Consider the following 23,024-nt stretch of genomic DNA (forward strand, 5'->3'; position numbering starts at 1 on the left):
CTGTCGCCGACGTGTCGCGGGCATGATCGTGAGGAGTCTTCCAAAAATCGTAGTGGATCTCAGCGCATCGCTGAGAAATCATCCGGTTTAAAATTTCTCGCCGACAGCTGGCTTATCGCCAGGTATCGTTGCTTATTGCGGGTGCTGTCGCATGCTGTCCCCAGGTTTGATAGGTTCTCTTAGATGCATTTAGAAGCACATAATATTAAAATAAGTAGTCATTTCAAAATACCATAAAATGCTTGTTTAACCAATTTATTTACCGTCAGGACATTTGACAGGTAGATTGGAGGCGACAGTTTGACAGTCAGGTAAGTGTGGGAATTTTCACGATGTTTTTGGCCATCAGCCATTACATTTAAAGTGGGCTCAAAACCCAGATATGCAACCCAGAAACCAGATATGCATCTCCCTTACATTTTCAAAGAATGCCCACACTTTTCACAAAAATCCACTGAAACACTTAAAAAAAAAATTTTTTTAATACAGCTATTGGTAAACTCGAAGTAAATCCAGTTTATTCCTTGTAACAGTGAAGCTTTTAAAAAAAGTAACCCATACAAGGTGTTATAGTTCAAAACTCTCAAGTACTTACCGACTGGTCAGTGATTTCAGCGAAAATCAGGACGCCGGAAAAGCATTGACAGCGTGGGAATTTTCGCGGTTTCAGAAGACAGTGTAATCTCGACCTGACTCGGCATTTTCGAGGTCATTGTCGTCAGGTAAAAGAAAATTTTGGCGATCTGCTACGACTTTGAGTCGCCGGCAGTCGCCAAAAAAAAAAAATCGACTAAGTGAGACAGGCCCTTAAAGCAGTAACATTTCTTGGCTGTCCATTGTGGACTGGAACTTAATCTAAATGCAGCAATCCCTCATTTCTCAGTCTGAAGAGTCTCGACCCAAAACGTCACCCATTCCTTCTCTCCAGAGATGCTGCCTGTCCCGCTGAGCTACTCCAACATTTTGTGTCTACCCTCATTTCTTTACCTTAGTAAAGAAATGAGGGTATTTGGGTGGGTTTGGGACCAGAAGTGTCTGATTCAGATAATTACATTAGCTTTCTCAATTGGTTATTAGTACATATAAGATTCTCCACATGAAAATAAATTTAATTAGTTGTCTCACTGGAGCTAATGACTGGCTGGAATGGGAAATGGACATAAAAGGATTTGCTTTGAGACAAGCCAAGAATGAATTTTATTTTGCTAAAACTCACAGGAGCTAATTATTCCTGATGTACTATTTAGAATTCAGCATGTTTGGAGGTCACTGAACCAAAATAATAACTCTGTTCCTTATTTCAAAGATTCTGACTTGCCAAGCATTTCCAGATTTTGTTCATTTCCGATCTCTAGCATTTACCTTGGCTAATAATTTTTTTTTTACTGCAAAGAAGAAATTGTAGGGTGCCTATCATAACTGTGAATTTATTTCCCATTCACTGAATTTATTTCCCATTCTTATTTGTCCTTGATATAATGTGGGTGTGGAGTCATAAAAACAAACCAAAGCAGATAACCTTTTAACCCAGTGGTTTCAGTGATTTTTATAGAAACTAACCATGCTTGCCCAAATGCACACCAAATCAAGGTTCTAAAATCATCCACATTTTAACTCCCCAAATACCATTTTGTGATCATCATCATATCATCATATATATACAGCCGGAAACAGGCCTTTTCGGCCCTCCAAGTCCGTGCCGCCCAGTGATCCCCGTACTCCCCGCACATTAACACTATCCTACACCCACTAGGGACAATTTTTACATTTACCCAGCCAATTAACCTACATACCTGTACGTCTTTGGACGTACGTGATGTGAACTCTTATCCTCACAGGAACAGCCTGGGCTTCTGGATACTATTTCAGGAACTTAACCATTATATGAAAGCATGCATTGTTCAGATCAACTTAAGTAATGATAACTTATGTGAGTGAGATTTAGACGTGAGGAGGTAGAATGCTTTATAATTAACTAATTCAGGTATCTCAATCTCTTTTTGAAAAAGCAGTATTCTAATTTAAAGACTAACACAAGGTAATAAGATTTGAAGAATCAATATCAATAATTTATTTGCAAGGAGACAAATTGTTTGTGTGAAAGAACTGACATATTGACAGTGGCACGGTGGTGCAGTGGTAGAGTTGCTACATCACAGCGCTTACAACGGTGGAGACCCAGGTTCGATCCCGACTACAGGTGCTGTCTACGGAGTTTGTATCTTTTCCCCGTGACCACGTGGGTTTCCTCCCACACTCCATAGACATACAGGTTTATAGGTTAATTGGCTTGGCGAATGTGTAAATTGTCCCTGGTGCGTGTAGGATAGTGTTAATGTGCGGGGTTCGCTGGTCGGCGTGGACTCGGTGGGCCAAAGGGTCTGTTTCGCGCTGTATCACTAAACTAAAAAATACAGCAAAATAAAACACAAAATGCTGGAGTAACTCAGCGGGACAGGCAGCATTGCTGGAGAGAAGGAATGGGGGACGTTTCAGGTCGAGACCCTTCTTCAGACTGATGCCAGGGGAGTGGACGGGACAGAGATAGAATGTAGTTGGAGACAGTAAGACTGGTGGGAGAACTAGGAAGGGGGAGGGGATGGCGAGAGAGGGAAAGCAAGGGCTATTTGAAGTTAGAGAAGTCAATGTTCATACCACTGGGGTGTAAGCTACCCAAGCAAAATATGAGGTGCTATTCCTCCAATTTGCGTTGGGCCTCACTCTGACAATGGAGGAGACCCAGGACAGAAAGGTCAAATTGGGAATAGGAGGGGGAGTTAAAATGCTGAGCATCCGGGAGATCAGGTAGGTTAAGGCGGATTGAGCGGAAGTGTTCAGTGAAACGATCGGCGAGCCTGCACTTTAAGGCTATTCCCTACAATAGTCGACGTATTCACAAAGAGGCCAGGTTCTTCAAAATCTCCTTAAAACTTTATTATTTATTCCCTGTATAAGTGCCTGAATGAAAGACCAATTTCAAGATGCATTTTTCAAGAACAAATAAAAAGGCTTAACAGATGTCAAACTCTTCATGTAGGGTTTTATTCTACAGCAAACTTAATTTTTGTTGGGCTTTTCTTCAAAGCAAATTCTATCAACAGGTGAAAGTTAACAAAACCCAGGTAGTTATCTGTACAGTTGCTGTAACACACACAGATAAAACAAATAATATAAATACCAATGTGGATATTACATGACAAAGCAAAAAAGGTACATGCTCAATGAACACTTTGCTCGGAACCATTCTGATGCACTTCTGATGTTTTTATTTTATACTAGTTTAGCAAAGTTCTGGTATCATCTACAAAATTTGGTTTCTTCCCTCTTTAAACAATAAGCTTGATTATATGTCAAGAGAAGGCCATTCTTGTGACAGTAATGTATGTTACTTATCTAGTCTCTGTAAGCTGTTAGTATGCTATCATAAAACAGATTACAAAACAAAAAATCCTTGCTTGACATCAGTTTTGTTTCTGCAGTTAGTTTAAATTCAAGGCGAGCACACATAGTGTACCTTTAAAAATAGTCACATGCCTCAAAAACAGAACACTACCATTGGACTAAACAAGTAAAAAACATTAGGATTGTATAATTTTGGTCATCCATGCCTAGACCATTCGTGCAGCCGAAGGAGGGATGGATGAACAGCAAAGGCAACACTGCTGCACCATGCAGACAGACTGCTGAAGTGTAACATTTCAAACAGTTCCAGCACGAGAGAGACCTCTTTGTTCATAACTCAAACATGGCAGATTAGATTGTACTAAAATCAGGAAACCAACTATTGTCAAAATTAGTTGGACTTTTTCCTTTACATCCAATAGTTCAAGAAATTACAAGAGCAGCAATCTTTTTTCTTTTTACAGAGAAGTACAAATAAAACAAAGAAATCACACACCCAACCTTTCACCTGCTGAGAGCACAAACTGAGGGAATAAAAAGAAGACCCATTAATGTCATCAGTCAATGGCAGCCAAATGATTCAAGGAGATTGGGTAAGTGGGAAGTGGGATGGAAAGAGCATAGCATGCACCAACCAAATGCCTTTCAAGCCTACAGTTAATTTTAGGTTACGTATTATCCTTTAATCACAGTATGTACAGTTTCCTCTAGAACAGCAATATAGAATTGCACTGATATCTAAATATGAAATTGATATTTGTATTTTTGAGAAGATGCCACATAAAATTCAACAGGTCTTAAATTGTTGCCATTCTAAGTTACACTTTGCCAATCTATGGGCTTTCAATGTTATGTTATTTTCAAACCAAAGTTTGCCTGTGTCAGGTATTGTTTGTGTATTGCCTGCACACAAGCAGATATTTTTTAATCTAAAATTTCACATTTTAAAAACGCGTTCAGCTGTCTACACTTGAAAACAAAATAGATGCTAGCGCATTAAAATTACTTCAAATTTTCTCCACTAATTTACATTGGTCCCACAGGCATGCTTTTCAGAAGAAAAAAAATCTGAACAAATGCATTCAATGCCACAGTTTAGTTGCATTCCAATGTTTAAGATATTTTCCATTTTTATCATGGGTTTTCAAAAAATAAATTATTGCACTGTAGAAAATACAAAGCTCCAATGTGTGAAAAGGAGAATTGCATCGACAACACGTTCTTGCTACACATTTAGTGCATTCTTGCTCATGTCGTCTGAAATCTGCTATAATGTTATCTACAGCATTAAGCTCACCTAAAGGTTAAAAGAACCTCACACAAATTCTAGTGTTTCATAAAAGAAATTTGAAAATATGAAGCAATTTGTGAATTACAGCAGTTGGGTTTTTAATTTCAAATGCAACTGAAAAACTAAAAACATTTGCATTATTTCAGTCTTGTAATAGCCAGAAATAAAATACAGTACTAAAATGAAAAGAATCATGATGAGCACTTTACAGAAAAATATCAACTTGTTTGCCAACAACGTAATTTCCTCAAAGGATGAACTAATTAATTTATAATTACATGACTTTGGTCAAAAATATGAGAGAAAACAAATGAGGACTTAATTTACCATAGTTGAGTTTCTGCTGCTACATTTTCCTCAGATGACACCACTAATATTTTTGTCATGTTAAACATACGAAAGGCAATCGAAGATATCTGGATCATCCTCAAAGTGAAGTCATCGAGACTTAAGAAATCAAAATTATTCTCTATGTACAAAAGTGTAAAATATGTCACGGAAATTCACATGGATAACTATCCCATTCAAAAGAAATGCATGCTTTCTTGGAGTGCTCAACAAAAGCTTCCCTAGGTGACCAACTTTAGTTCCTTTGCCTGCTTAAAGCAACAAGATCCTCTGAAGTCCTCTCAAACTGGGGGAGAGAAATATCTTTGTGCTACAAAGACCAAAAAACCCACGATTTTTTGGGGGGGGATAGAAATGAGCTGAAATTTCAACAAAAAATTAATCGAAAACTAAAAAAAATTAAAAGAGAACTTAAATATGCAAATATTGTTGTTCATCATGAAGTACAACATCTATACCATTAGAACTGGAAAAAAGTTCCACATTAAAACGTCAGATTTATCTAAGATCTTGGCACACAAAGAATAGAGGAGGGTAATACTGATTATGGTTACTACACTAAGGGGAACAATTCTATAACACAGAGACTGAGAGACTCATGAACTTTGCATCCAGTACGACCAAACTCTATTATTATCTTTGTTGCAAATTCAAGTTAGAAGCATTTTGGTCATTGGTATTCATGAGATTCACTGATTATATTTACATATTTCACAAAGTGAACATTTTAATGTTGGTCCATCCCAAACAATAGCGATGTTACGCCACCATTTAGCCAATGGATTAATACACTAGCTGGGGTCAGGAATGCCAAGAATTTACTCACATCGCATAGATAAGAAATACCAGATTTTCTAAAGTCTTTAATCAGGTTAAAACAAGAAAGGGCATCAACACAAGGTGTCACCTGAGGAGGGCATGGCATCACAATCATGCTTTTCTCCAGGCTTTAAAAGGAAGATTCTTTTACAGCCAGCAATAACCTGAAAAACAAGCTTGTTTTCCGAGCAAGGTTAATTCTTAACTGCTCCAATTACTCTCAATGCTTTCTGTATTCTTGTTGCTGTGGTAAGACCGACCTTGTGGAAAATCTTGCTCATCTGTGACTAATTCTGTTGGTCTATTTTGATAGTAACTCTTTATTAGGCACTTCAGCCAGTGACACAAGTATATTCTTGATAATTTCTTGGAAAAAGTCAAAATTCAGCTCCCGTTAAATTATGAAGGAAAGAAAAACACCAAATAAAACTGAACAATTGGAAAAAAAAGTTTCATTCAACAGATTCAAAGTCATAGGCAATGCTGGGGTAAGAAGAAATCAGTGATTTTTTCCCCCCTGGTAACAGCCAATAAAAGGCAAAGTTGGAAAAAAAAGCACAAAAGTCAATGCAAACAGGTTTTTGGTAATGATAGCAAAATTAAAACTAAAGATAGTCACCAGAGAGATGCGAAGTTGGAATACCATTGATACTCAAGTCTTTCAAGTGATGTATTCGAGAGCACAGCTTACATGTTTATAATATGTGCAGGATAATGGCTGATCAGTGATTTATATAGATCTTATCCAATAGTTCCTGCCATTTCACAATATAAAATGTGACAAATCATCATCTTAGGCTGCCAAACTCAAAATGCCAACCTGAACTGCAATGTCTAAATTGACATGATCATTTCAGCTTTTCTTCCTCCATTTAGTTCTCATACATTTAGATGAACGGTAACGTAGACCTGCTAAATTACACATTAGATCTTAGTTCTGATTCAAAAATAAAACTGTGACTGTTTGCAACTCCAATCAAAACAATTTAATGAAGGTGAAATAAGTGGATTTTTCCATGATCCATAAACGGTAGATTCGCAGAAGAAACTAAGTTATCACTCTCAGTTGATTTTCATCTTGGCTACAATATTTTGATGAGCTCTCTCAGTTCCTGCCAAGGAAGGACATGGGCACTCATTTCAATGACAGGGATGACAAAAGTCTGGCAGAGACATACAACACATCCTCTCCTGCACTTCCAACTTGGACAAGTAATGTCAAAGGCATTTGAAAATAAAGTGATCGAATAAGAGAAAGTACAGGTGTATAATACAATAGCTTTCCACCAAATGGTAGTCTTACAGATGCCCAAAAAGCACAATCATGCCTTTTTAGTGTTGCCATGCAAATAAGCCTCCACTTGGTAGATAACACATGTTCCTCAATGCATTGCAAAAATAAAAGAATGAATACTGACAGAACTTGCAAAAAAAGTCTGTAGTCCTCTGCAGTAGTGAAAGTCCAGATCAGTGAGAGATCACTTGCTTTAGCAACTGACTTGGCAGGTCTAATCAAGTAGCTGCTAGGATATAGTTATGGCGATGGTATTACTTTTGAAATTTAATAACAGTGATTTGCTAATACATAATACTTAAAAGAATATCTTATGGAATAATACTCATACAAGTATGTACATTACATACTTCAAATTTAAAGATGACAAAATTCTAACCTAGGATCAGTGCTGCATCACTTGACATAACCACTGGACTGTCCGAAGACACTACAAGGCCTTCTTCTATTCATTAGGTCACATGTTAAACAGGCATCAAGTAAAGATTAAGTAACAGCTGTAAGATTAAAGCTAAGCAACTGCATATATTACTTAAGAACAAACACTGATGTGCAGCAATTTTTCACTCCAAGGGCCCTTGAATTTCAAAATTTGAGCAGAAAGGTCTCTAAAGATGCACGCCTTCATCTGTCTGAAGAAACATGGCTGCTATCCGTTAGCTGTGACTTGATACATCTGACGATGAGCTACTGTTGCTGTTTGTCGTTTGGGCCCTTTTTATATACAAATTCAATAATTTCATCTGCAAAAGATACAGAAGCAGACAGCTGGTATTAACACATAACAATCCATGCAAATACTTAATTTGAAGAATGAAGCATTTATTCAATTAAAGTTAGCAACATTTTAAGTTATGAGTAATCTAGGGATTTACAATTTTCTACAAATCACGACACAAAGACCTAGATTTTGTGTATTATCAATAGAAGTAAAATTGGCTCTGTTCACCTATATTACAAGATAAAAATAATTAGTTTGAGCATCTGCACACCTGGTGTTAATGTTGAAAGTGGAAAATGGTACTGTCAAGTGATACAAAGTTCCTTCACAGGCACAGCTGTTGCAAGTTTCAACAAGATAATATGCACAAACAACACGACAATAAATATAGGCTAGTGACTACCAACAATAAAGACAGTTGTGCATGTCCTAACATTTATCAATCAATCAGAAGCAACTGTGTTTGGAAAAGTATTTATCGTGGCAAAAACAGTCTCTCTGACTAAAAAAACCAAGTCTCATTCTCAGGGTTTGTAAATTAATCTGATGAAGGATCTTTGACTTGAAATGTGATTTATTTATTTTTCACAGATCTTACCTGACCTGCTGAATTTTACCAAATTAATTATTTTACCAAGTTAATGGTTTCAAATTTCCAGTCTCTGCAGTCACTTTAATTTTCATTTGGAAATGTGTGAAATTTAAAGGATCTCCAAGTCAATGACTTGCATTCAATTCACATTGGAAAATGAATTAGGGATGCTCCTTTGACTGACTAACCACAGCCACCTCACGGGTTAGTTAGTCTCAATTCACAACTCGTGTCAGCGACCAGTCGAATGCATGAAGTTTGGAAACCTGAAGTCAGATGCATATCCATTCTGCCACTGGATTTACCACTAGGTCCAACAGCGGAGAACTTGTGTGCCAACTCACCGTTTGTTGTGGCCCCATTTATATTTAATTGGGTCACTGACTTTGAGTAAAAAAGTACATGCCGCCAAATTTTATTTTATTTTTACGTTGCTTTATGTTTATGACACCCAATAAATATATGCCGAGTATTTGTACATTAATATTGATGTACAAATACTCAGCATATATTCATTTCTATTCTTTTGACTTGATGTTTAAAATAACTACGGCTTTAACTGATGTTTAAAGGCCACAAGAGGAAACAATACGGACAAGTACAAAGACTTTGTGTGAGTAAACCTACCTTACTTCCTGTGAGCTGTGCAAGGTAGGGTTTCAGCTCCTCTCCAATAACAGAATAAATTGCTACCAAGCAAAACACACTTGCTTTACGCACACTGCTTTCTGTGTTGTCGTAGCCCTACAACAAAAACAATGTTTTGCAAATAATAAATGTAAAGCACGGAGCATAAATATTTTGAGTACCTTTCATAAAAACGTGAACGCAGTAACTTATGCTAGTGTACACTCCTTGAAAGAGCAGCCATGCTTAATCCCAATCCTCCTCCTCCATGCCACATTTTCAAGTAACTATCTAATTCCATTTTTAAATTTTTCACAGAACCAGCTTCTGCCACCTTTTTGGATAAAAGCTCTGATGGCTTTGAGTGAAGAATTTTGCTCATTCCAAGCTACTACACCAATAAATTTAAATTAATAACCTCTGGTTAGCTTTTACATTCTAGAATAACTGGTCATCTTAAAAACTTCTTTTTAAGGGCCCCGACCCAAAATAATGTCTATCCACTTCCTTCACTTGTTCAAGATTCCAACATCTGCGACGTCCTGTTTCTCCTTTGAGCATCTTACACCTATTACATCATGTCTGTGTCATCTTGAAATCCCCAACCACCCTTTAACAATAGCAATAGTATGAATGTTACAGCTCCAGAGAACTGGGCTTGATTCCGACTACAGGTGCTACAGGTGCTATTCTGTATGGAGTTTGTACCTTCTCCCCATGACCTGCGTGGGTTTTCTCCGGGATCTCCGGTGTCCTCCCACACTCCAAAGATGTGCAGGTTTGTAGACAAATTGGCTTGGTATAATTGTAAATTGTCCCTAGTGTGGGTAGGATAGTGTTAAGGTGCGGGGATCGCTGGCCGGCGTGGACTCCGTGGACCGAAGGGCCTGTTTCCATGTTGTATCTCTAAACTAAACTAGAGTAGTTTGAGCTTCAGATTTTGTCGACTGAACAACATCTGATATCACATCCATAATGCTGATTTTCATAGAATGCACTTTTCACCATTCAATTACATTGCAATTTAAGAGAATGCAGACAGAAAGGGAGAGTGGATAACCATCAGACAGACTTAAAGCACACGCATAATTCAGGAAACCTCTGAGCATCTTGCTTTCCAATCACTATATTCGGAGGGCATCTTGCTTTCTAATCAATATCTAGCTGTGAGTATTGAAGATGGAAGTATTTAATCCTGGGGAAAGTAGCCAGGTGAGTGGAGTGGAATGGGAGGAGCAAGGGGGAAAAGTAAAAGAGTAAAGGTTAAAACAATTTTATGATTAGAGCAATTGGCATACATATTTGTGGCTACAGATACAATTTAAGAAAGGTGAGTTGCCTCCCTGATGTCATGGTTATGGACATCATTAAGAGGTTAGCAAAAATTCTGCGGATTTAATAGCCAAAAGTCATATCCACACTAGTATCAAAGACATTACGAGAAAAAGGGATAAAGTCCTGCAAGCAGATTTTAAGCAGTTAGGAATGATCAAGAAATAGGACCTCAAAAGTAATAATCTCTGGATTATTCCCTGTGCTAATGAGTATCGAAATAGAAGAATAGAACAGATAAATGCCCGAGTGCAAAAATGGCTTTGGAGTCTCAACTGAAAGTTGAGATTGTGGATGGGCCAAACATTTATAAAGAATAGGTACTAGAAAAACTATCTACACTTAAAATAGCAAATTACCATCTGGATGGGATACATTCCATGTTGCCAAAGGAAGAAATTACAGAGGCCCTGGCCACTATTGTCCAAACAGGTATAGATTTAAGAGTTGTGACTGTGGATTATAAAACTGCAAAGTTAAACCCTTGTTTAGAAAAAAGGGTGTTGGAAAAACCCATTAACTATAAACCAGCTTAATCTGGGTAGTGGGGAAAACTTTGGATTGATTCGAGAAATTGTTTTATTTGTCGGCAGAAAGGTAAAGGAAAAATATTAAGTCTTATATATAAGAGGTCACAATTCAGATACAAGAAATGAGAAATCCAGAAAATCCAGATATCTATGGAATTAATTAATTACAAACATAAATAAAATGACTATGTGTGTGTGTTTTTGCGCACGTTTGCGAGATAGATATATATATATACACACACACATATTATTAATTCCAAAAATAGAGATGCTGAAAGTTTACTGTTTGACCATTCATTAGCTTCTGATCTCAACCTATGCTACATTGGCACTCTGTTTAACTTTGTTTCTCTGAACATTACACAAGTTCATTTGTGATTCAAGTCCCCTTTAGAACTTTGTTGAACTGAGTAATTAAGTTATTCATGGAACTGTGAATATTACAATTTATATGCGGTATTGCTGATGTATTTGTGCTCTTGCACTGAAAGTACCTGAAGCAACCCAGGAATGATATCTGGGAGAAGCTGATGTAGAGACTCCTTGGAGATCCTTTCTATCACCTTTGTTTGCATCTTAATAGCAGCTAGATTGATGGGATAGTCAGCTGTCTGGATGATGGGGCAGAGCACTTTGATGCATTGTTCAGGATGTATGGAGCTTGCCAAAGTGGAAGCAGCTTCTTCTGCAGCTCTTACCACCTTAAAGAAGTAAAAAGACAACAGGTTATTACTTCAACTTTCAGAAAAGGAAATATTGCACTATTTCAGATATGTTTAACTGTCCTGTGCTTTTCTAAAATAGCAAGCTCGGCAATAAAGATCAAACGTGCAGGCACTTTGCATTCACAGCTGCCAGTGCATTTCTTGCGCTATGTTGCTTCAGATCAGCACCCAGCCATCCTGAAGTTTCAGCTATCAAATGTGCCATGTTGTAAGCATCATCTCCCATAATGTTCGTCTATGGGGCAAAAAAACGACCGGAACTCCCAAACACGTCAAGGTGAGCCAACTGTTTAGTTATATCACTTGGAATCAACTTAAATGTTATAACATTTCTGTTCAGTATTAGAGTACACTTATCTGCAATGAAGATTACGTAAGCAGATGTTGCTACTGTTGACATGGTGATGGATGGATGAAAAATTATCCACGCAAGTTTTCTAGTATGGAATTTCACCATACATTCCTTCCCAGCACTCTTGTGCATTCCCCAGTTATGAACAGAATATGAAATTTCATACACAAAACATTGATACATTCCTTTCACGTGTTTGTCAATCACACTTTATGATGGCCCAGGTTAGATAACCTTTTTCACTGTGCACTATATCACCAATTTTGGTGTCATCCACAAATGTCCGAACCATGGCAACTAAATTTTCATCCAAATTGTTAATATAGATGAACACAACAGTAGACCCAGCACCATTCCTGCGGCACATCGCTGGTCACAAGCCTCCGCTCTAAAAACATTAACTCTACTAACCCGATTCCAACCATCAAGACAATTATGTATCCAACCAGCTCAAACCACTTTTAATCCCACGTGATTTATGCGGGAATTGTTAAAGGCCTTGCTGAAGTCCATGTATTTCAAGTCATTTACTTCAAATGTTAACTCACTCAAGTGAGTACTTTCGGCAGAGCAGCCCGACTCAGTATTTCCAGAATTTGTAATAATTTTTTTTTGTATTTTGCATTTTATCTACAAGATCTCTCCAGAGATGCTGCCTGTCCCGCTGAGTTACTCAAGCATTTTGTGTCTACCACCTACATTTACGTCAAGGTCATTTATATATATCACAAACAGCACACATCCCAACAGAGACCCCGGTGGAATGCCACAGGTTACACCTCCATCCAGAACTACCTTCCACCACAACCCTCTGTCTTGTCATCATGTATCCCGTACATCTTAATCTTCTGGATCAGTTTACCATGAGGGTAATTATGATTTTTACTTTTTTTTAAATGTACTATTCAATGCCCATTTCAAAATTTCTGTTGAACAATTTTCTAAATGTGCAGGATGTAATCACATCTGTACATAACTTTTTAAAAACATAAATAAGCTCCTGGACGATGCCATTTTCATCAACCAGAAGTAGTGTTGCGTGGACAGAACTCTTATTATGACAAACTGTACATAATGGAAAAAAAAGATCACGCAAGAGTAATATCTCAACAACTCCTATTGTAAAAAAAACAAACTCTCTAGTATCTCTTAAGAAAACTGTATACTCTAGAAAATTTAAGTCGGTGAAATATTTAAAATATATATAATCCATGTCAAAAGAAGATAAAATTCAATTCAGAATGATCCAAATGTTAATTAAGAACTATCAGTACAACCCTGCTTAGTGAGAAATAACACAGGGAAAACTGGTAGCTTACTTTTGACCTTCACGTAAGACTAATAGATAAGATTAGATCTGTTATGCAACAATGCAAGTAAATGCAAATAAAAATGGGAACATTATGTTCACTGAAGTGAAGAGTATGCAGTATTTGCGTGTTCACCTTTGAAAATTTGATTTTGCAGATAATAATTAAAAGTAATTCTGAAATTATAAATTTGTGCTGGTTTAACAGGATCCTCCAAATGTACAGACTTCAATAAAATATCTAATTGTGGGCCTGCAGTTATTTTTAATATGTTATACATCTTTTGAGACCCGAATAAATGGAAGAGATTGTATTAATTTGACTAGAATTTGCAGTTGCTTCCAAGATGGCGCCCAACTCAGTTGACTATTTGTGTGCTAATCACAAAAGCGGATCTGGAATCTCACACCACTACAATCGCTCGACACATTTAAATGTCTACTCCTATCTGTACACTGAATGGTTCGATTGTAATCATGTATTGTCTTTCCGCTGACTCGTTAGCACGCAACAGAAGCTTTTCACTATACCTCGGTGCACGTGACAATAAATAAACTGAAATTGGTGTTAGCGATTTCTGGAGTTTCCCTGCAACTGAAGAGATTGCAAAGTTAAAGGTCAATTGCTTACAGTTGTTAGTCCTTGAATGTGCCCTGTGGAATTGTAACAATTTCCCACCATGTTCAGGGCAATATTTAATTTAGACTTTTTCTTTTAAATTGTTTCCAATATATTTAAATTTGTGTGTAATTCCGTCAATCCTTTAAAATATTGAAATAGAAATTAAACGCTTAAACAAAACCTTCTAAAAGGTTTTATTGGCCCAAACTGTCACATAACTGTCAGGAAGTTGAAGACCCTGCATGGCCCTGCTTGTGTAGAAGATCCTAAACTTGCGGGAAGATCATCATCTTTGTTGCTGGTTCCAGTGACCCAGTTTCAATTTTGACATTGGTATGGGTCTCCCCAGAGTACTCTGCTTTCCTCCCACAAGGGTGGCATTGTGGTGCAGAGATAGAGTTGCTGCCTTACTGCGCCAGAGAACTGGGTTCCATCCAGATTATGGGCACTATCAGTACGGAGTTTGTACATTCTCCCCTTGACCGCCTGGGTTTTCCCCTGGATGCTCTGGTTTCCTCCCACACTCCAAAGACATACAGGTTTGGAGGTTAATTGGCTTTGGTAAACATTGTAAATTGACCCTAGTGTGTAGGATAGTGCTAGTGTTCACAGATCGCTGGTCAGCACGGACTTGGTGGGCCCGTTTCTGCGCTGTATCTCTAAACTAAATGTAAATAGATCAATTTGCCATTGTAAATTGTCTTTGATGTATCAGGAAATGGTGGAGGTATTGCTATCAATTCAGGGAAAGAAGGTTTCAAGGAAATTTAATGGGGAATGGGATTGATTTGAGTTAGCATGGGCTCCATGGGCCAAATGGCCTCCTTTATGTCCTACTTAAGTATGAGCAATTCATTCTGAAGCACACATTGCAGTTTGCTTCATCTATTTTAATTTTTATCCCTTTTTCTGAACTTCATGCTTATTATACCAACATTTCATTGCTCAGTTGCAAGCCTCAAAATTTTTCTTTTGATCTTTATCCCTTAATATAATGATAACCTAATTTAAAAAACTTCCATAACTTTGGACAGGTAAGTATAGTCAGAACTGAGGCACAGGACAAAGCAAATAAAGGAAAACAAAAGAAGCAAAGCTGCTCAAGGTGCTTTTTTGGTGCTGTTCAGAATTTCAAGATTTTGATCTATTATTGCAGCTCTGGCAATATGTGTCCAATTAAAATTGCTCTGCACCTTAGTCATGATGCACATTCTACATTTGCCCCGCTAATTAATGGAGGATGCAGGTAAAGAGCCCAAACATTTAAGAGTACTTTCAAAAAAGTCGTATCTAGTTCCTGTAGCGCATCCAATGCCAGGACATATTGCAAACTTGGTGCAGGTCGGCCCCAGGATATGAACACCTGACGTATTTACACCCCACACATATAACCGAGCCTTTGGGAGGCTGGCGAGATGAATTTGCTCGCTGCTGTGAGGCCACAGACTTCTGCTGTTGTATGGGAATTTGTTTTAGTTTAATTTCTAGATACAGCGCGGGAACAAGCACTTCGGTCCACCGAGCCTGTGCCGACCAGTGATCCCTAATACTATCCTACACAGGCTCGGGACATTTTACAATTTTACCAAGCCAATTAGCCTACAAACCTGTACGTTTTTGGAGTATGGGAGGAAACCGGAGTACCCAGACAAAACCCACGGGGTAACAGGGAGAACGTACAAACTCCATGCAGTCAGCACCCTTAATCAGGATCAAACCCGGGGCTCTGGCGCTGCAAGGCACTAACTCTACCGCTGCGCCACCGTGTGCCCTGGACTAGGGCAATATATGAATAGTTGAGTTAAACCACTGCGGTTGCAAACAGTTCTCAGGGACAGAACTCTGTCGTATTTTGGGGATGACCCGTGTTCTGATATTGTCGGGTTGATTATTCTTTGTTCCCTACTACATTTGTTCCAGTAATGCTTGGTCAAATGTGTATTACAACATTGTTGAGATCTAACTGAATGCCATCTAAACATTTATTGCGCTGTACAAAATAGTTTTACTCAGCGAGAAATTTCTTTAAAACTCATTTAAAGTGTCAATAAGTTTGGGTACATTATTGATCAACTGAAAGATGCACAATGTTATCAACATCAGGGAACATTGTTACATATATGTTGATGGAATCATATTTAAAAAACATCACAAATTATTGGAAAGGCAACCTACCTCTTTGTGGGAATCTTTATGAGCTTCCAATGTTTTCATAATGGTTAATTCTGCATAGTTTTTAAATCTTGCTGGCTGGTTCCGTAGGATTTCACGTAGAACTCTTAAGGCTAGTGCTCTAATAGAGTGCTTGAGGCAGAATAAAAAACAATTTGTAAATATTTGTATGAACTGTTATCTTATACATTTTTTCTGTTTTAACTCCTGGGGCAGAATGTGGCGTTCAGGTCAAGGACTACTTGAAGAACAGAGACATATTCCGTTTAGAGGTCAATAGACAATAGGTGCAGGTGTAGGCAATTCAGCCCTTCGAGCCAGCACTGCCATTCAATGTGATCATGGCTGATCATTCTCAATCAGTACCCCGTTCCTGCCTTCTCCCCATACCCCCTGACTCCGCTATCCTTAAGAGCTCTATCTAGCTCTCTAGGTCACATGTGCAAGGTCAAAGAATACTGCTTGGTTGCTTGTGGTTTTGAAAGATTAATGGTGGATTTAAATTTGAAAATTTTATTCTAGTGACCAATAATAGTTTAATACAATATACAATCTATCTGTAAGGGTAAGGGGGAATTGTACAAAAGGTATGGATTGCACCTTAACAGGTGTGGGACCAGCATTCTGGCAGGCAGGTTTGCCGCTGCTACACGGGTGGCTTTAAACTAAATAAGGGGAGGGGGGGTCAAATGGGATAGTCAAGGATGGAGTTAAAGGGTAAGAGAGTAAAGGGATAGTTAATGACCCCAGAATTAACGGGAAAGAGAGATCACAAAGGGATAGGAGAGTATGGCTAAGTGTAATAGGGATCGATGTGAAGGGTGAGATGAGTAAGGAATTAAAAGTATTGTATATGAATGCGTGAAGTATAAGGGTAAAGTAGATGAGCTTGAGGCTCAGACGTTGGTAGATATTACATTGTGGGGATTACAGAGACGTGGCTGCAGGAGGATCGGGCCTGGGAACTTAATATTCAGGGTTATACATCCTATAGAAAGGACAGGCAGGTGGGCAGAGGCGGTGGGGTAGCTCTGCCGGTGAGGGATGAAATTCAGTCCCTTGCGAGGGAAGACATAGGGATTGACGAGGTAGAGTCACTGTGGATTGAGTTGAGGAATTGTAAAGGCAAGAAGACACTAATTGGTGTTATCTACAGACCCCCAAATAGTAGCCCGGATGTAGGGTGTAAGATGCAGCAGGAGTTAAAACTGGCATGCAAGAAAGGTAATGCCACTGTGGTGATGGGGGATTTCAATATGCAGGTAGACTGGGAAAATCAGGTTGGTTCTAGACCCCAAGAAAGAGAGTTTGTAGAGTGCCTCCGTGATGGATTCTGAGAGCAACTTGTAATGGAGCCTACCAGAGAAAAGGGAATTCCGGATTTAGGTTTGCGGATGACACAAAGCTGGGTGGCAGTGTAAACTGTGAAGAGGATGTTAGGAGGTTGCAGGGTGACCTGGACAGGTTGAGTGAGTGGACAGATGCGTGGCAGATGCAGTAATAATATAGATAAATGTGAGGTTATCCACTTCGGCGGCAGAAACAAGGAGGCAGATTATCATCTCCATCGAGTTAGGTTAGGTAAGGGGGAAGTGCAGCGAGACCTGGGTGTCCTTGTACACCAGTCACTGAAAGTTGGTGTACAGGTACAGCAGGCAGTGAAGAAAGCTAATGGAATGTTGGCCATCATAACAAGAGGATTTCAGTATAGGAGTAAAGAGGTTCTTCTGCAGTTGTATAGGGCCCTGGTGAGACCACATCTGGAGTATTGTGTACAGTTTTGGTCTCCTGATTTGAGGAAGGACATCCTTGTAATTGAGGTAGTGCAGCGTAGGTTCACGAGATTGATCCCTGGGATGGTGGGACTGACATATGAGGAAAGATTGAAAAGACTAGGCTTGTATTCACTGGAGTTTAGAAGGATGAGAGGAGATCTTATAGAAACATATAAAATTATAAAAGGACTGGACATGCTAGATGCAGGAAAAATGTTCCCAATGTTGGGGGAGTCCAGAACCAGGGGCCACAGTCTTAGAACATCGCTGGTGCGGCTCGGCCGCTGGACTTAGCGGTGCACGGTGCGGCTCGGCCGCGGGGCCTAGCATCGCACGGCGCGGCTGCGGGACTTAGCTGCGCACGGCTCGGCCGCGGGGCCTTCCGTCGCCTGGCTCGGCCGCGGGATGTTTCAGCGCCCGGTGCGGCTCGGCCGCGGGGACTTCCATCCCCTTGCAGGGACTGTGCGGGTCGGTCGGGGACGAAGTGTCTGTCCGTGGGCGTGGGGAAGAGAGTGGAAGTTTTGTTGCCTCCATCACAGTGAGGGGGTGTTTGGAGTCACTGTGATGGACGTTTGTGTTGGGGTCATGTGTCTTGTGTTCTTTTTTGTGTATGACTGCTATGTAATTTCGTTCGGTACCTTGGTACCGAATGACAAATAAAGCTCTGTTGAACTGTTGATAAAGGGGAAGCCATTTTAAACTGAGGTGAGAAAAAACCTTTTTCACCCAGAGAGTTGTGAATTTGTGGAATTCTCTGCCACAGAGGGCAGTGGAGGCCAAATCACTGGATGAATTTAAGAGAGAGTTAGATAGAGCTCCGGGGGCTAGTGGAATCAAGGGATATGGGGAGAAGGCAGGCACGGGTTATTGATTGGGGACGATCAGCCATGATCACAATGAATGGCGGTGCTGACTCGAAGGGCTAAATGGCCTCCTCCTGCACCTATTTTCTATGTTTCTATATGTATCACTTTCTTTGCAAAAGTAGCATTTGCCTCATTAAGTCACAAAAAAATATTTATAATGTTTAAACCATGAATAATAGAGGTTCTAGCAAGGGACTAATACTGGGCCATCTCATTATTTATTGTAACAAGGTAACATTAAGTTTCAGTTTACGGCTGGTTATAATGACACACATAGACTGATTAGTGAGTTCATAAGCAAGTTGATTTAAATTTTACACACAGAACTCCAGGAAAATTCTGCCTCTCGTTCCCCCAAATTGATGCAACACAATACCTACTTTGAACCAGTTTTCTTCCACAAGACTGAAGTTAAGTGTGCATGGGAGCCCAGTATGATTGGTCAAGCATCTAGTTTCCTGGAGATTAAAGGGGGGGGTAAGGAACTGTCGACGTTTCAGGTAAAAACCCTGCGTCAGGACTAATGCAGTGTTTCAACCCACAACACCCACTAATGCTCCTCGACCCGTTGAATTCCCCATACAGATTGTTTGTTGCTCTGGATTCCAGCATTTGCAGTCTCTTGTGTATCCAGATTCCTGATCTATTGACCTGGAAAAATGAGAATCTCAGCAAAGCAGCTGTGGAATTTAAATTTAAGTGCTTAATTAAATCTAATGGAATGCATTCAAAATATGCCTTGTTATATTCAGGTTTGGGATATACTGTGGGTATTATTACCCCATGATATTCCAATGTTATCCCAATGGGGATGTTCCCCGAAATAGAGATTAGATAAATGTTAGACACAAAATGCAGGACAGACAGCATCTCTGGAGAGAAGAAATCGGTGATGTTTCGGGTCAAGACCCTTCTTCAGACTCGACCCAAAACGTCACCCATTCCTTCTCTCCAGCGATGCTGCTTGTCCCGCTGAGTTACTAAAGCAATTTGTGTTTATCTTCGGTGTAAGCCAGCATCTGCAGTTCCTTCCTACACATTAGATAAATGTTACATTCATTGATAAGGTAGGTAATGCATAAAGCAGATATTTAATTCAATTTGTAATAACAGTTGTGGTTCCGTTTTTGCTGACTTCAAACAAGAGGCACCTCAGTTCTGTCACTGCAGGTTGCACCACATAGAGACACTACAGCATCAGTGCGCAAGGGAGAATAATAAGGAAAAACATCCAGACTCCTTATGAAAGTCTGATATGGTCAAAGACTCCGAGTAACATCACATTTTGCTTATTTATGACATTTACCAATCCATTCTTTCTCCTAAGTAAGGTAGTGGTAATCAGTAAAAATTGAATTGGGAACAAATTACTTTTGTTCCATTTCTATGACTATGTAACAAAAATATTAAAAACTATCCTCCACATGCTTAATTCAGATATTCCAATTTACCATATCTCATCCATTTAATACATTTTTAAAATGAATGAATAGATCTAGATCTGGAAACAATTAATAACTGGCATGGAACAAAAGACAGCAATGTGAATATTTAAGACAAGCAATATAAATTATATCAATTTACTCTGAACCAGGTTTCTTCTAAAGTTAGGGGATGGTTTTTAAAACTTGGATAAACTGAAAAAAATATTTACTTAAAACTTGATATGTTTGCATATTAAATATAGCGCGAGAGTTTTTGTGGCTTGTTTAATCACATTATAGTAAACAGGGTGTCTTTAATTATTTTGAACAAATTGCATGGCTATTTTGTAAACAGTGCTGCCTGCCGGTAAATCAACATAGCGTTTCTTCCCGATTTCATCCACTGTAGAATGTCTCAAATTACTTACATCCTTGTCTCCCAGAGTCTCTAGAAGCAAAAGTAGAATCGTCTTGAAGTGCTCTTCCCACACCCCCAGAGTATCTTCTCTAGTTATCTTTAAGAGTTCCAACAAAGCTGCCTTCCTCTCTTCCACTCGCTCATTATGATTGGAAAGTTCTTTCAGTAGATCAGCAACTAAATCTGAATGGTCAATGGACACTTCAAGAAAAAAAAGACAATACATTAACCCAGTTCTCAACAATATTTTGTTCAACAAATTGTTGCATTTTTAGATGAATGCGGAACCACATTTTTATCGTGATTTAACCGTTTAAAAAAAAGATAGCAATGCATCTAAAAGTTGCAGTCTAAACAGACCAGCACAGTGCAAGCTTTGTATGTATATTTACACATTAGCATTGGAATTCCCCCCCCCCAAATATTCTAGGACGGACAATATATTATAAAAAAAGGATGATCTCATTTCCACTGGGTGACGCCATCAGCGATGGCAGCCTCACCAACGGTCTGTCTGTCTTTTCATCTTTTTTTTTTAGTGCGTTTTAAAAAGTTTGTGTTAATGTTCTCTGGTTTGTTTTATGTGGGGGTGGGGGTCGGGGGAAACTTTTTTTTTCAATCTCTTACCTTGCCGGAGATGCGATTATTTTCCAGATCGTATCTCCGGTCACTCTGCAGCCTAACATCATGGAGCTGGCGGTCTTGCTCGAGACCGACTTTGAGCCCGACCGCAGGGCCATGGACTTGCCATCGGAGTCTGCGATCCCTTGCCTGGGATCGACGCTCCAACCGTGGCCTGCGGATTTCACCATCAAGGAGCTCGCAGTCTCAGGTGGAGGCTCATGTCGGGAAGCTCCAAAGTCGCAGGAGGTTTAACCCAGGGTCCGATTGCCCGGCGCGGGAAGGTGAGATCCACCCGATGCGGGAGCTTGATCGCCCCAATGCGGAGGGCTCAACCGCCAGCTACAGAAGCCAAGATCCTCCAGTAAACGGAAGGCTCGAGGCCCCGAACATCGGAGAACAAAGGGAAGAGATTGGAAGGGAAGAACTTTTTTTTCGCCTTCCGTCACAGTGAGGAATGTGGAGAAGTCACTTTGGTGGATGTTTATGTTAAAATGTATTTTGTGTCTTATTGCTTTTCATTGGTATGACTATATAGTCATTGATAGGTATGACTATATGACAAATTCCTTGTATGTTGCAAAACATACTTGGCTAATAAAGTATGATTATGATTGCAATTATGATACATCAATAGCCTCAACGCCACTATATTTGTATAATTTGCCATTTGTTCCAACAAAATCTTTAAAATTCATCAGTTACAAAGTTTGATTAATGATCAAAGCCATCCTTTACCATGGCTTTGATCAGGAACTGCAGAACAATATAAACGTAGGTTGTCCAGCATATCACTCACTCCTTAGCAAAGACTTCCATTTTCTCCAATGTTTAAAAAAATGTCCCCATGACACGAAATTTTCCCTTCTAGAATTAATGCAACACTCTTGCAATTTTTAACAGCTCTTCTTTCACCATTCTTTCAGTATGTTTATTCTGGACTTCCACCACCCACAGTGCATTTCCCTCATTCCACATATAAACCTTTTTTTGTGGTTGTTCATAGGTTACTGTTGCTATTATTTTACATACATCAAAACCTAATTTTTGAATCAGCAGTTGCTCCCACGAGGCCGCGGAGAAGCCGGGCGGCAGATCCCTGTGGCCGGACTCTGGGACTCGGTGGTGGTCGAGGAAGGGACGTTGGTCGTCGAGGAGGGTAGTTGAAGAGGACGGCAGCAGATGAGGTCGTGCTGGCAGTTGAGGCAGGCCAGCGGCCAAGGTCGGGACCGGTGGTTGAGGATGGGTCAGCAGCGGATGCCAGAGATCAGACAGGCAGCCAAGAACAAAGGAGGACTCGGCGTGGGGGAAACTGCCAAGTGGGACAACAAAGGAGAACCTGGAGTGGGGCGGGAACTGCCGAGAACTATGGAGACCACAAATGGAATACTTTGTGCTAAAATTGAATACTTTGTAACTTTGTCGATGCTCTTTATGTGGCGACACTTTGCATACCTTGGGTATGCAAAACAAAAGATCTCACTGTGACATGTCACATGTGATAATAAAGTATAATTCATCCATTCCTCATTGCAGATGCTGCACGATGTAACTGCAATGCTGCAACACTGTATTCTGCACTCTGGTGTTTTCTCTTTGCACTTTGTATTGTATTTGTAAATGGCTTGGATATACTAGTATATCAGACAATTTAATTTGACTGGATAGCACACAAACAAAAGCTTTTCACAGTATCTGGGTACACATAACAATAATAAACTAAGTTCCAGTAAAATGACGATCTATCATGTGAAGTAACCCCTCAACTCTTCTTTACATTGAAT

The 23,024-nt window shown here is 39.4% G+C and overlaps 1 protein-coding gene across 1 annotated transcript in view; it reads right to left on the reverse strand.

Annotated features, from left to right (window-relative positions):
* Positions 1 to 271: 271 nt before the first annotated feature.
* Positions 272 to 23,024, reverse strand: part of clasp1a (cytoplasmic linker associated protein 1a) — a 179,052-nt gene continuing 156,299 nt past the window's right edge. The window contains exons 38-42 of the mRNA XM_078403342.1: positions 20,630 to 20,820; positions 16,140 to 16,268; positions 11,451 to 11,657; positions 9,095 to 9,211; positions 272 to 7,897 (exon numbers count right to left, since the gene is read on the reverse strand). Coding sequence (XP_078259468.1) covers positions 7,811 to 7,897; positions 9,095 to 9,211; positions 11,451 to 11,657; positions 16,140 to 16,268; positions 20,630 to 20,820 — 731 coding nt within the window. The 3' untranslated portion in view covers positions 272 to 7,810. The remainder of the gene's footprint in view (positions 7,898 to 9,094; positions 9,212 to 11,450; positions 11,658 to 16,139; positions 16,269 to 20,629; positions 20,821 to 23,024) is intronic.

This window comes from Rhinoraja longicauda, chromosome 8 (genome assembly GCF_053455715.1).
Source record: "Rhinoraja longicauda isolate Sanriku21f chromosome 8, sRhiLon1.1, whole genome shotgun sequence".
Lineage (NCBI taxonomy): Eukaryota > Metazoa > Chordata > Chondrichthyes > Rajiformes > Arhynchobatidae > Rhinoraja > Rhinoraja longicauda.